The sequence below is a fragment of the Epinephelus fuscoguttatus genome, linkage group LG6 (genome assembly GCF_011397635.1).
Source record: "Epinephelus fuscoguttatus linkage group LG6, E.fuscoguttatus.final_Chr_v1".
NCBI lineage: Eukaryota > Metazoa > Chordata > Actinopteri > Perciformes > Serranidae > Epinephelus > Epinephelus fuscoguttatus.
The window spans coordinates 44,016,638-44,031,756 of NC_064757.1; the positions used below are offsets into that span (position 1 = coordinate 44,016,638).

Sequence of the window (15,119 nt, forward strand, 5' to 3'; positions counted from 1 at the left end):
ATCCTTCCAAGAGCTGTGGAAATATTTCACTAAAACACTGCTGTGGCATTAGACAAAAACTCAGGGAATCAGCAAAGTTGTCAGGATTCATCCTCTGAGGAACATGAATGTTCAGACAAAATGTCCTCTTACTCTATCCAATAAATGTAGACATTTTAGTCTGGACACAAAGCCACAGTTAGAAGCTATGAAGTCAAGGTGTCAGTCTTTGAGATATCAGCAAAATTTTGGGTTGTCCACTGATTTCTGTGATATTATGGATTTCCAGTCCTACCTTGGCTTCCCACTCCATCCCAGCTACAGAGATTCCCAGCAGCAGGATGACGGTCAGAGTCCCGACGATACGAATGTCATTTAGCTCATCAGTCATCAGAGCATCAACATCCTTCCACCAAAGCAGAAACAAAACCAGTTTCAAAGTCAGTGCTTGACATACAGAGGGACAGAAAGATGTTTGAATGGTTGCACCAAAGTATTTCTCACATTAAGCAACTCAACGACCGTCTCTGCAAAGCCTACGACGTACATGGCCACAGCCACGGCGTTGGCGAACGCAAAGATGAGACCAATGGAACCTCCGAACTCTGGTCCCAGACTCCTGGAGATCAGGTAGTACGCTCCACCTGGACAGCAGTGATACACGACATTAATCATTGTTGCCTCATGTTGGTTCACCTCAGGGATAAAGAGTCTTTGTCAGGGACACTTGTACAGGGACGATGGCTGTAAACACAGAGCTTTAATTTAACGTGCTGGTAAAACAGTCACTTCTAAAGGATGCTGACTCCCTGGAAACTTTGGTACAACTTTTCTGACATCCTCTTGACTGAGCCTTGATTATTCTTACATCAAATATGTTTGTGGTTCAGTGGTTTGAGCTGGTTTACAATAATGTTTGTATGTTTTACTTCTGAAAGTCTGATTATAAATGCAAATGTTTTCATCCAGCCATTTAGGGTTTTAAAAACTCAGAAAACATTTCAGAATAAAAGCCTGTGTACAGTTGGTGTCTCACCTCCACGTACGAAGCCGTTGGTTGCTATAGCAGAGGTAGACAGACCAGTGATGGTGGTGACCAGTGTGGCCATGAGAATGATCGCAATGGTCAGTCCTATTACACGTAAACAAGTGAAAGCAATGGAAAACAAACAAACAGTGACGTTAAAAGATTTTAAGAAAATAACTGACAACTGATCAGTAGCTAACCATGTCAATGGATTTGCCAGTAAATGTTTCAAGAAGCAACATGTGTACCCTGTTACAATACAAAATGCAAAAAATGTAATTTTGTGTAAGCTAACCCAACTTTTTTCAGAACGTTCATTTATACAATCTTATGACTCTCATTTTATATCTTAGACCAGTCAGGCTCATTTCAAACTAACAGTTAAAACAGCAACTGGTTGCTACAAAACCCATGTTTAGGGACTTAAAGACAGCTGTAAAAAAAAGAAAGCAATGGGTTGTTACAAAACACCCACGTTTAGTGCCTAAAACAGCTTTAAAAACAGTGATGGGTCGCTACAGAACATCAACGTTAAATGCTTAAAAGACAGCTGGAAAAACAGTGACAGGTCACTACAAAACCCTCATATTTGGTGTCTAAAAGGGGGTTGGAAAAACAGCGACAGGTTGCTACAAAACCCCCACATTTGGTGCCTAAAAGGGGGTTGGAAAAATAGCGCCGGGTTGCTATAAAACCCGTGTTTAGTGCCGAAAAGACAGCTGGAAAAAACAGCGACAGCTTGCAACAAAACATCCACATTTAATGCTTAAAAGACAGCTGTAAAAACCGTGACAGGTCACTACAAAACCCTCATATTTGGTGCCTAAAAGGGGGTTGGAAAAACAGCAATGTTGGCTACAAAACCCATGTTTAGTGCCTAAACTACAGCTGGAAAAAACAGCAACAGCTTGCAACAAAGCATCCACATTTAGTGCCTAATAGACAGCTGAAAAAACTGCAACCGGGTGCTATAAAACCCCCACATGTGGTGCCTAAAAGGGGGCTGGAGAAACAAACAAGTTGCCACAAAACCCATGTTAAGTGCCTAAGAGAGCTGAAAAAACAGCAACAGGTTGCTCCAAACATTAATGTCTTGTGCCTGAACGACAGCTGAAAAACAGCAACAGGTCACCACAGACTCACTGTTTGGTTTTTAAATTACCACTGAACAAACAGTGTCAGGTAGGTCACTACAAAACCTCCATGTTTAAGTGTCTCAAAAGCCGCTGGAAACACAGATGAGATGCTAAAACAAATTGTTTTTGTTTCTTGGGTTTGTTTCCATAAAGAGACCAAAACCAACAACCAGCGTCTCTTAGCTACTGTCTGACATCGTGCCTTTAGTGAGCCCAGTGTGAGGGGAAGTCCTAGCAGTGACTTATCTAATCAGAGGTTTCACTTTCTCCTCAGTGGTTGACAACTAGATATTTAGTCTGAATCATATCTAACAACCAAAATGGATTTCCCTGAAGTGGAATCTTATCAGTGTCCTTTTCACAAAAACGTTGAGAGCCACTGCTCCAGTGAGTTTTTATTCTGTGTAGCAGTGAGGAGAAGAAGATATATCAGGCTTTGATAAACACACAGTACTTTTAGTAGACACCTTCATTGTTCATATGAGTCTTTTTATAGGGTTCGCTGAGGAAGAAAAACATTAGCTGTTTGTTTTTATAGCTTTGAGTTGTAACTACCAAATAATACGTCTATTGAGAAAAAACTCAAATCATTTGTACGTACCGATTCCAGCCTGTCCAACAATCCAGGACATTCGGATAAAAAGCATCACACCCCAGATATTCAGCATGCAACGGATCTGAAACACACACACACATATATACATGATTACACTTGTGTGGACCAGCTTGTATTCCCAGATGGGAGGTGAGTCTTAAACTGCAGAATGCTCCTTTAACGTTTCTCCATGTACAGCACACTAACCAAGACTCCTTTGACCCAACCAAACTTGACAGTTCCTCCTTTCGCCTCCTTTGCTGCCAAAGCCGCTGCAGCCTCCTCGGCCGCTGTTGGCTCCTCTCCATTGGCCAGACCGTCCTCAAATGGCTCCTGACAACCAATCACAGCCAAGATAGAGAAGAGTGAAAGACAAAGAGAAAAAGTTCATCAATAAATCCATAAAAAAAAACTGTGCCACAGGTTTGAACATCAATTTCATTTAATCATTAGATTTGATTTTATTACTCAAATTAAATTCACAAACATTTATTAAGTATGAGCATCATAATGACCTCACTATAAAAAGGCTGATTATAAATTAAATATGAATTTCATATCAAAAACTTAAATAAATGCTTGAAACGTTTGCTTTGGTAACTTCTGATGAGCATTTGCCATTTTTTGACACTTTAGGAAGTGCTGTGATTTTCATTTATTAATCGACTTTACTTTAATTTAATTTCAGGGTGTTTTGACAGTTCACGTCCATTTCAGATGAACAGCGGAGACTTGTTACAACATGCTCCTCACACTAAAAATTCAAATCAGCACTTGAACCTCATAGATACTGTTCTACCTGGAGTAGAGTTACAACACAATGTTTTCACTGTCCTACTTATTAGTAACTGCATATATAAATATATATACTTAAGAAAGGTAATCCACAATAATGTTGCTTGACTCTTTACAAACTGAGTGAAACTGAAAGCTAAGCTCATGTGACTGAAAGAGAAAATACAAAGACTTGAACTTTGAATTTCTCAGAACTTGTTAAAGTGACTCCTTACTTATAGAAATATTATGGCATGTATGAAATGTGTAGTTTAAGGTTAACATCATTAGAACAAATTCATGCTGACCACACACTTGTGTTTAGTGTGAATTTATAATGAGTTGTGTGTCACATTAACGTCAAAGTGATATTTATGTGTTGATTTTGGCAGCTACAAAATGACTTAAATATAGTGTCTTTAACTAAGTTATATCTGATAATATACACATGAGTGGAATAGGCAACTGAAGGGCCTACCAGGCACAGGCCCGGGGACCCAAAGTGTCAGGGGCCCCCTTGGCATCTCCTGCAAATTGTCACTCACATAAGCACGGGCTGACCAGGAAGAGACACAAAATGGCCACAAAGGGACAAGGCATACCTATAAAAACAGGCAAAACACAGCCCAGTCCCCAGAAAACAAATGTATTGTACACATTGTACATTTCTGCAAACCATGGATACATTAGCATGATATTATGAAGCAGATATGTTGAGAGGTTTAGGCACAAAAACCACTTGGTTATGGTTTGGAAAAGATCATGCTTTGGCTTAAAATACCCAGTGTGGGGGACACTTTCCCTGCTGGAAAAGCAGGGATGTCTTGGTAAAACATAACCACTTTTCATGGTACTATCCCTGCTGGAAAAACAGTGATAGGTTGCTACAAAACACCTGCATTTGGTGCCTGATAGGCCACTTGAAAACACTGATGGGTTACTACAGTCCGCACACATTTGGTGCCTAAAAATCGTCTTGATAAACAGTGACAGGTTGCTACAAAACATGCACGTATGGTGCCTAAATGGCTGCTGGAGGAACAGTGACAAGTTGCTACACCACACCCATGTTTGGTGCCTAAAACACCACTGGAAACAAAGATGGGTTGCTACAAAACATTCACATTTTGTGCCTAAAAAACTGCAACATGGTGCCTCACTAAATCATGACCAGTTTTGTTGTGTGTTGGTCTCGAACAGCAGCCTGTGGTGGTCTGCAGCTTGGCAGGTGTCTCATCAAGCAGCCACACCATACACTATCCCATCCACCTCTTGATTAAAACGTCTGCTCATATCAGAAGCATTGATATGAGACGAAACATGCAAATGTACATATTCATGATTTGTAGATGTACAATGCCAAATTGTGGTGACTCGTAACAAAAAAAGCCCAAACAAACCACAAAGTCTGTGTGTCTTCCTCCGTGTAGGGGGTGGGGCCTTTCATGTCTGTGCCCAGGGTCTCATTGTCTCATAATGCGCCCATGTACACAAAGAATGTGATTTGTTATTTCACCTATGGAGTGGTTGTACAAAGAGCTCAAACATCATCCAACATCCTGCTGTCAGAATACTTTAACTGCTCACTGTCAATGTACAATGTCGGCCTATGTTACAGCTACCTAGTCGTATCAGAGGAGTGGGAGAGTGGCAAGGGATGCCTGCAGGGTCATGAGAGGCAGCATTGTGTGTGTGAGCGTGTGCGTGTGTGTGTGTTGGGGTCATGCCTCCAGTGATGTCACTGAGCCCACTCAGTGTCTCTCAAATGGGAGTGAAGGATGTCCTTACCCGCTGTGAGGCTCCAAGGACAGAGTGATGTCATGTGCTGATCTGTGATTTTGGGCTTTATGAATAACATTGAATTGAACTGAATTCAACGTGTCTAATCAGATTCAACTTAAAAATTCAAGGCAGCCTGGACACTAACAACATAAAACATTACATTTGTTGTTACATTCACAAATTAAGTGTTTTTAACTTGTGGTTGTTAATTAAGGTAAAAAGTCAATCAGTCAATTTTATTTATAAAGCCCAGCATCACAAATCACAGTCTGCCTCAGAGGCTTTACAGACATCCCTCTGCCCTGAGGACCCTCACAGCTGATCAGGAAAAACTCCCCCCCAAAAAATAAAGTCTGAATACTTCTTCCACCAAACTTGTGCGACAGTTTCCATAATATTCCTACTGAATCATGTAGATTTTTCTGTGAGATCTTATTTTAAGCGATGAAGGAAATAAAAACATGTTTTATTGTTACTTTATCGAGTTCATCGTGCAGCTCCGACAGCGACGGTCTGAACAGCTTCTCTCCGGTGGCAGTCTGCCGGTAGAAGTCGATGTTTGGCACCGCGTCTATGGTGTTGTGTCCGAAGGTCCTCATGTAGTAGGTGTTGGAGTGGGAGTCGGAGATGTGCGTGTGTCCCGTGCCGGTTGAATGGATGCTGACGGAGTCGCTCCTCGCTGTGTCCGGCTCGTGGAAGACATCAGGCGGGAGCCCGATGTCCATCGCGCTGCCCAGCGCCCCTGTATCCAGGAACCCCACCACCCTGAACCGGCCTTTGGCCTCCTCGGGCGGCTTGGAGCCATCCGTGGAGGCCGGGGCAGGAGCAGAGGCCGGGGCGGGCGCTGTGGATGACGCTTCTGTCACCACATCCACCTTGAAGCGGCTCTGAGGGGAGCCGCCACTCTTCAAGGACGGTTTCTGTCCCGACATGTCCGCCCGAACAGACGCTGAAACCCGTCCAAAGAGTCACTAATGCGCCGAGAGAGAAACGGTTACCGTGAAATAAACACCTGCTCCAAAACCGCGGGGAAGTCCAGGCAGCAACGCCGCAGCATTTAGTACCAAGCAGCCACAGCGGACACACGCAGACAGGAAGAGGAAGAAGTCATAAGACTGGAGTTCAAATCAAACATTTAGACACAAAAGTTACACACAAACAGTCATTTACTCCTCCGTGCACTGGATGCGCCAGGACGCACGGCAAAGGTCTGTGCGTAATGTGCGTAAAGGACACCAACTGCCCCTCTCCTTCACTCTGTGTCTCTCTCTGTCCGTCTATCTCTGTGTGTCTCTTTCTCCGTCTCTATCTGTCCATCTGTCCATCCATCCACGAGTTGGCGAGCGTGTCGTCCCCTCAGATGGTGACTCAAACGGTTTATTGTCATCGCTCTTGTTCTCTCTCTCCTCCTCTCTCTGGGCTCTCGAGACATCCCAGCATGTCGGGAACACGGCGGAGAGGAGGAGGAAGGAGGAGAAATGATGGATCGGTGTCCATTACGCACCAATGTTTGGCACGCGTCCTGACGCATCCAAGTCGAGAGAAAAGGAGAGGAAGAGACAGAGAGGACACTTGAGATGACGACAGGGGACAGAGATGTTAAAGTCTAGATAACACTACAACATGAATATGTTTATTATATTGAAGTGTTCGGGCTCAGTGAACCAACTGCGCATGCCCAGATTGACAACAGAGCAAAGATGTTTTTCCAAAAGCTGCAGGAACACTTTACATGAACTATGCCTAACCTTACACTGAACCAAATGTCTCCAGTGTGTGTGTGTGTGTGTGTGTGTGTGTGTGCGCGCGCGCTAGCCTAAAACAAAGGGATTTGTCATCACTGCTGGTGTCATACCGAGACATTCACACAGAGGCCAATAGACGCACGCAGGGAGGCGGAGGGTGCGCGCGCGCAGCAGCAGCATCGTTTGCATAAGAGACAACAGCTGCTTTCACTGACAGAGTGCTTGATGCTGAAGCCAAACACTGGATAATAAATACAAGGACAAAATGACAGGAACCAGTTTAACCAACTTCCCTTTTGCGACACAGTTGTTTTAGTTTGTTATGTTACTGCCGTACTTCTGTTCATTTGAAGATGTCATAATGGTGCGTCACTGAGTCCCAGGTGTGTCACTTTTTCAGTGTTTTGTGGTAACAAATCGATCATTTACAGTCATGAAGCATTAAAATTTTTGTTGAAATGATGCACTCTAAAAAAAAATCACTCATTCAACTTAAAAAATGACAGTAACACGTTACATGCATCTTTTTAAGTAGCTCCAACTCAAGGAGTCTTTTGTAATCAGACAAACTCAGATAGTTTAGTACAACCCACATGATTTGCTTTGACATCGAAAAACTATTAATTAGGTTGAAGCAACTTAATATTTAAAACTTTTGGTGATATTTGGTGGTCGAATTATTTTATTTGAGATATTCTGATTTGTTTGTTTTAATTCCATCCAACCCATTGTAATTTATTATGCTGGGAAAACTTAATTATTTTAAGTGTTAGCCACTAACCTCTTTATATTAAAAGTTAATTGATTCAATTCAATTGATTCAATTTTTATAACAAAATAAACTTTTATTCACTTGTAAGTTGTACTTTTTTAAATTGTTTACTTATAGGAGCCTTAATTAAATGAGGTAGACCTGCAATGCATATTAAACACAAGTTTTCATAGCTAAAAATTTCATCAATACATAGCACGATGGCGCAGTGGTTAGCAGTGTCGCCCTGCAGCATGAGGGTTTCTGGTTGAGTGACTGAATGTTTCCAATCTGAAATATAATCTATATAATATTAGTTTTTTTCAATATTTATGAAATAATAATATAAAGATTAGATAGACACAAAAAAGCAGAACTATGCTGCTGAAACACTCCAGAATCTATGGTTTATTGATCACAACACTACAAACAGCAGTCTCAAAACAGAAATACAAAAAATAAATGTTTTACTTTCTCAAACATATTATAAACTTTGCATGGTAACAATAAATGATTGCTCTGATCAGATTAAAGCAGCAACACTGCTGCAGCTCCATGTTTCCATCAGACTGTCAAAAATAATCCTGGTTTTAGAGATTATTAAATCTTAGTGATTTACTTCAAACCTGCTATCTGTCTGAGGTGCTGAAGCTCCACTGATGTGTTACATTCACAAACACTGACACCCTGTGGTGAATATGAGAAGTGCAGGAGCTGACTGAGCGTCACACTGATCAAACTCACAATGACCTTGTTGATTTTAAAGAAGTACTGCAGACAAAAAGAAACAGGAACAGGGGGTTCGTCACATTATTATCCCATTACATAGAGCATAAACAGCAAATAGGAGATGGATACAGATATGCAGGTAGGAAAGAGGCAGTGACCCTTTTGAAAAGACACCTGTCAGCCAATCAGAAATTAGTATGTTCAACAGCCATGGTATTAAAGCTGTTATAAATCTTTCCTGTATTTGTTTTTCTGCCTCAAATCTCTAAATAAAATTATTTAAATAAATTCATTTATAACGCTACAACCATTTCATTGCATATTGTACATATTTCAGATTGTTTACTTTACTATTTTATTATTTATTTTATTTTAATGTCTACTTTAATATTTTATTTTACTTATTTCATTGTCTATTTTAGTATTTTATTTATATCTCCATCTTTATCTCTTGTTTCCATTCATGCTGTATTTCTATTTCTACTTTGCACAGAGCATTGGAACAAAAACAATTTCCCCCCGGGGATTAATAAAGTATTCTGAATCTGAATCTGAATCTGAATAAAATCTGTCTGTACTTTCTGTGCACATCTGGGTCATTGCTTATCACTTTTGTTCCTGCATCTATAAACACATCAATTTTTTTATAGGTTGTTGTTGGTTGGGTTTTTTTTTTGTCTTCAATACTTATGCAGCATATATAAAGTATACAGTATGTTTTTCCATGGTTGTGGTATTTTACATATCTTCAGTAGTTAGGCTTTCTGCCTCGTTCTTATTTCTTCATCAGTAGTTTGCAGATTTTAGTTTGCCATTTGAATATCTTGTGTAGCTTCCTGGTTCTCCTGTTTATCTGAAAAGGGACTCATTCCTCTTTTGCAAACTCAACCAACCCAGCTGGCAGACAACCAATCTGCAACGCTGTAATGTGGTTGAAATTATGTCAGTTATTGTTTAAACATTAAAACAACACTGACACAATGTTTAATTCTGATGGTTGTGAAAAGGTCAACAAAAGTCTCATAAATGAACACAGAAATTTTAGAAAGATCTGCTCCAGCAATGAAACAATTTTGAAACAACATTCAAGGTTTATGAAACAATATTAAAACAATATTGCGAAATCAACGTTGATTCAACTTTCAAAATGAAAACATTATTCAACAGTGATCGAACCATGTTCAACATTAGAATGTCAGATGGGAAGGAACCAAGTGTCTTAATATAACTATATCAGAACTAGTCCATACCCACTGAGTACAGCATACCATACCATGACTTAGTCATACCAAACATTAGAAACAACACCAACATTGGTCCACAGGGGGAGCCACAGCGATCAGTCGCATTTTAGCCATTTTGAAGCATTTTTCTGTTGTTATAGCGCCACCCAGTTGCCAATTAGAGTTAAATTTCTCCAGTCACCTTGAGGCGTCCTGTTCTACATATCTACCAAGTTTAGTAAAAATCCATATGGCGGTTAGGCCTAGATAAGAAATGAGCTCTCTAGCGCCCCCATTTTGTTTGATGGGCTCAATAATGGAGGGGTCCCCTCAGATTATGTGTGGTCATATGCCTACAAAGTTGCGTGGTGATGGGTGAAACCCTTGAGATGTTCTACACCTTTATGTGATGAGCCACGCCCTCCGCAATATTCATTGCCTTATAGAAGCTCAGTTTTAGGAAGTTTTCCAACTTTTGCCAAGAGGGAACTTTAGATATTGCTCCCTAGATTATGTTCACCCAGTTTCATGCAGATCGCTCAAACTTCCTAGGAAGAGATCCATTTGAAGTGTTTTTCAAAAAATTCAAAATGGCGGAAAATCTATATAAGCGGAAGTTATGGGTTCTTGAGGCAAATGTGTTCCTCATGAGGAGAGGCATCTCTGTGCAAAGTTTCATGTCTCTACGACATACGGGGCATGAGATATGCCCATTCAAAGTTTGACATTTCAGTGGGTTGCTATAGCGCCCCCCTTTGGCCAATTGATGTAATATTGCTTCATTGGCATCCTCCCATGACCCTCTACCACTGTGCCAAATTTCACATGGATTGACCAAGTCAGTGAGGAGAAAAACGTGGAACACACACACACAGAGTTTTCATCATTATATAGTAAGACAGAGAAAGTGTAAAGCAGACAGGTTTATTAGTGTTTGTGTGATGAGTCTTCAGGCTTGGTAGAGTCGCCTGGTGGTAATCACAGAGCTGTTGTACCTGCAGGAAAGCAAAGAGTTTTAAATGTTAGCTGAATGAGTCCAAATTTGACTTCTCAAGATCAGTCTCTGAGGTGTTCTACCTGGAGAAGTGGGAGGAGTGGTGAGCTGTCAGTCCTGTCTGGCTGAGAGGAGCAGAGGAAGAGGAGGAGGAGGAGGAGGCGGAGCGGTGAGTGCAGTCCTGACTGTGGCAGAGACGCTCCCGACCACAAAAACACAAGGACTCCTCCAGAGGAACCACAGGGATCTCTGCCAGAGCTGCGTTCTGACACACACACACACAGGTACACACACACACACACACACACACTGCACATGTTTTTGTGTTATCCGTCCCGTACATGTGTCCTATTCTTATGATATCAATACAATACAATGATACAATATCTCAAGACCGCCTCTCAGGAATTTGTTCAAGTTTGGCACAAACGTCCACTTTTACTCAAGAATAAACTGACTAGAATTTGATGGTTGAAGGTCAAGGTTGCTGTGACCTCTCACAATGTATGTTTTTGCCCATAACTCATGAATTCATAAGCAAATTATGACAAAACTTCCCACAAACGTTTGTTCGGATAAAATGATGATAATTTTATATCCAAAAGGTCAAAGGTCAGCTTGACTGTGACATCATCACGTTTTAACGTCATATCTCAGGAACAGAAGGGGAGACATTTGGTCAGATACTGAATTGGTGACTCTAATCTTGAAACTGTGCTGATTGTATAGATCTTCTGTGTGTGAAGCATCCATGTTTTCACTGACATGGATGGAGACTGTCAGAGACACTGGTGTCTCTGGTGTCTACCTTCATCAGCAGCCTCTGGTTCCTCATGTCCTGTTTCCATGGCATCACATACAGTTTGGGGATCATGGGATGTCGAGCTGAGAACGTTGGGATGTGGGAGCAGGATCGCCTCCACGTGAACATGAGAAGACAGACAGAAAGAAGGTTTTCCAGGTGTTCAACAAATTTCACATTGTGTCTTTGATCTTCAGGCTTTGCTTTCAGCTTTTCTTTTTGTATATATCCTTTTACACTAAGTTGCAGATATGTACGTGCAGTACTTCAGAGTTGCTGTTAGTCAGCCCCAGGGAAATGAAATGAGCACCAAAACTACTGTGTGAGCAAAGTGATCGATGAATCATCTTGAAAAGTAGGGACAGGTGTTATGATCTGTTTGTTCAGATTGCTCAGCTCTTCTCCAACATACGATAAAATGAGCCCCCAGTGCGCCTCACAATTACATATTGTCACATTTCAGAGCGGTGTTAAAGTAATCAAACATTTCTAGTCAAAGGTCAAATTTGCATTTTTTTTCATGTTTAAGAGAATCACATAAAAATAAAAACTTGAGTAAAAAAGTTCACATCACATCTGATTGGGTACTTGATGAGGTTTGTGACTTCAAAGGTTCAGATTTTAGTATAAAATCAGAAACATTACTCACTCATGTTTGTGAGAGCTCCCTGCAGCAGCAGCAGCAGCAGCAGCCATGTTTGTTGACTGTCAGGGTCGCCTTAGAAACCTCCCAGTGCATGGTGGGTAAGGGGTAGGATTACAAGAAGAGACCTTGGGAATGAATCAGTGAACTGCTGATTATAACTGACTGAGGTCTGATTTAAAATCTACTGGGCACAACTCAGTATTTAAAAAAAGAAACCCACTGTTCAGGTGAGTGAGCAACAAATCCAGGAATTTTGGGGGGTTATTTTTTACCATGTGACATTTGTTATGCATGTGTCCAGGCCTGTACTACAGTAAAAAAGGAGTTCATAAGTTTCTGGAGATCCCTCTCATGAAGCACGGAGGTTCTCTGCAGGGTGCAGGAGCAAAGAAAGGTGATCTCCTACATCTGCAGCTTTTGTTTTTTCTTTTTTTTGTCAGGCTCATGTTGACCTTAGGGTTCATTTGTGTCCCTCAGTCACACCAGCACATCGCCTGACCATCGCTAACTGAAGCCATTTGTTATCTAAATATGGCAGCTAAACTGAAATCATTGCTGCATTCAGCTCACACTGGGATGAGAAAATTCCAACATGCAGGCGTTGGTGATATTGGGCAACATGCTTGTTTGCATTTTAAGGCGCTGTCGTTTTATTAACCACCAAGTCAGATATATTGGAAATTTCAAAAAGATTTTCCAATCTCCCAGTCAAAGCTTCTTGGTTGTATGTGTGGAAGCTGACATGGCGTTTACATGCCTTTACATGTTGAAACTGGTGCAGTCCAGTAGCTCCTGAGCCACAGTCGGTGCTTCTCATGTATTAGCAGCGTACCATTATAAAAGAAAAAAGTCCTCTGATCTTGTCAGAGCTTGGTGCGTTCAAAGATGCACCAACAAATAAGAGTTGGCTGCTGAACAACTTTTAATGTTAAAAACAACCAGATTTTAAATTGTCCATTTTCCAAGTTAATATAAATACATCTGGGGTCTGTTCAGGATGTGACAGCACAAGCACTACTGTTGTGAGAAGTGCTCCTGATTTTGATTGGTCAAGAGATGTGAGGTCACATCACAACTGAGTGGAAACATCCGAGGCTAAAAAATGAAGTCAGTGTGGAAGTGCCAAAAACTGCAGTTCATCAAATGTCCACTTGGGACTGGCTCCTTATAGCCCTCGATCACCACCACAGACCTCCATGTTAAAATGTCCAACTTCACAGCAGAGATAAACATGTTTACAGCCTGGTACAGAACAGTTTTGGTCTCTATCGCTGATTTTCACATTCATGACCAGAGTTGGGTATAACGCATTACAAAGTACAAAGCAACACGTTAGAGTACTTTGATTACTTTTTACAGTAACGAGTAACCTAACATGTTAGTTTGCTGTTTGAGTAATCAAATACTTGAGTACATTTTCAAACAAGACATCAGTTACTTGCATTACTTTTAGAACGCTGGTCCTTCAGCTCTGAAACAGCAACGACTGTCTTTTGGTTCCAATAACGGAGATAACGTTAAACCTATCAGTCTGAAAAAAGTCATGAAGCTTGTGGCTCGCTACGTGGTAGAAGAAATGCTGCCGTTGTCTACAGTGGAGTCTAAAACATTACACGGGATTGTCAGTAAAATCCCCATGACTCAACAGATGGAGTAGGACTCGCTGACAGACAGGCCAGACTCAGGACTTGCATTATGCCTGGTACACGCTACACAACTTTTCTGCCCGTTCTGAAAGTCACTATGTCACATTACATGATTGTGGAGTCATAAAATCGTGCCGTGACTTGGTTGACAGGCATGACACGCTACACGATGGTACTCACCAATTATCCCCGGTCGTCTTTCACGGCGTGTGTGATGTCATCGGGTTATTCTTGTCCTATTTTTCTTACTTTCACTATTATTTGAGTCACTGTGTGTTCATGTGCCAGCTGACATGTTGTTGTAGTCACCTAAAAGCGCCAACAGATGGCAGGAGCTACATTTGAAGCGCTGCAAACATTCAAGCTACTGTATCCTCCACAACCAAAAAAGCCTATTTAGAAAATGGAGGGGTTCTCTCAGCCGAGGTTATAAGGGGCTTTTAATTTGAAACAAGTGTTGAGTTTGAAATGACGGTGCGATATGTTAACTTTACAAAGACAACGAAGTGGATAAAAAGTAAATATATAAACACACAGAGGGATTAATAAATAACGGAGCGTCTATAATGTAGTCTGTTTCAAATGAAGCTGGGAGCCTCTGCAGTTGTGGTGAGTAAAAGCCCCGCCGCTATTTGTTAATGTTATTACTTTATGTCCGACCGTGAGGATGTGCCATTGTTTGCTAGCTTGATGCTAATGACAGTAACGTTAACTCAGCGGGTTGACAAAGTGCCTCTGCTGTTTCACACCATCATTTCCCCTTTTACTCTGTGTGGTAACATCCCTAGAGGAAATATTAAAAACGCTGGGGTGTTGTTGTCATACAGTTGTCTACGGCAGCAGATCGTTGTGTGTTTCTACTGGTCAAAGTGACGGCTGTGATGGGAGAACTGGATCTCAGTGAAGGGCAAGTGGTCCATAACTTTAATTTTGGAGACAAAAAAATGTAGGCTTAGCGCCCTGTGGTCCATTGGCCAATAGGAAATGTAGAATACTCAAAAGTACTTTAAAAATACTTGAGTTACTTTTCTCAGGGAGTAATGCAGTAAAGTAACTGGTCACTTTTTAAAAAGTAACGCAGTAAAGTACTTTGGTTACTTTTTAAGTAACCCTTACCCAACTCTGCTCATGACAACTATACAGGGATGAATTTTTATATAACTCACCGGTTTACAATTTGTTGAGGCTTAAAGTTACGTGTTGAGTGACAGGCTGTCAAATATGGTCAAATCTGGCCCCCCCAGAAAACACAAAATGCCAAACTCGAGGCCTCAAACACCAGCCTACAAA

At 41.2% G+C, this 15,119-nt stretch overlaps 2 protein-coding genes across 2 annotated transcripts in view; both read right to left on the reverse strand.

Annotated features, from left to right (window-relative positions):
• Nucleotides 1-6,785, reverse strand: part of LOC125890816 (solute carrier family 12 member 2-like) — a 28,258-nt gene extending 21,473 nt beyond the window's left edge. The window contains exons 1-6 of the mRNA XM_049579630.1: nt 5,770-6,785; nt 2,945-3,070; nt 2,744-2,819; nt 1,016-1,111; nt 484-623; nt 275-385 (exon numbers count right to left, since the gene is read on the reverse strand). Coding sequence (XP_049435587.1) covers nt 275-385; nt 484-623; nt 1,016-1,111; nt 2,744-2,819; nt 2,945-3,070; nt 5,770-6,225 — 1,005 coding nt within the window. The 5' untranslated portion in view covers nt 6,226-6,785. The remainder of the gene's footprint in view (nt 1-274; nt 386-483; nt 624-1,015; nt 1,112-2,743; nt 2,820-2,944; nt 3,071-5,769) is intronic.
• A 1,586-nt stretch (nt 6,786-8,371) lies between these two features.
• LOC125890836 (testis-expressed protein 43-like) lies at nt 8,372-14,061 on the reverse strand. The gene is made up of 5 exons (XM_049579661.1): nt 14,010-14,061; nt 12,187-12,308; nt 11,544-11,652; nt 10,819-11,000; nt 8,372-10,736 (listed from the first exon to the last, which is right to left on the reverse strand). Exons 2-5 carry the CDS (start codon nt 12,231-12,233, stop codon nt 10,691-10,693), a joined length of 384 nt encoding a protein of 127 aa, XP_049435618.1. The 5' UTR covers nt 12,234-12,308; nt 14,010-14,061; the 3' UTR covers nt 8,372-10,690.
• Nucleotides 14,062-15,119: the final 1,058 nt, after the last annotated feature.

Excerpts from the sequence above, each read along its gene's own strand:
- LOC125890836 (XM_049579661.1), bottom strand. The coding sequence starts at position 12,233 with ATGGCTGCTGCTGCTGCTGCTGCTGCAGGGAGCTCTCACAAACATGA. Across the intron at positions 11,001-11,543 it reads ACCAGAGGCTGCTGATGAAG|AACGCAGCTCTGGCAGAGAT; the intron begins GTAGACACCAGA and ends TGTGTGTGTCAG. Across the intron at positions 10,737-10,818 it reads CACTCCTCCCACTTCTCCAG|GTACAACAGCTCTGTGATTA; the intron begins GTAGAACACCTC and ends GCTTTCCTGCAG.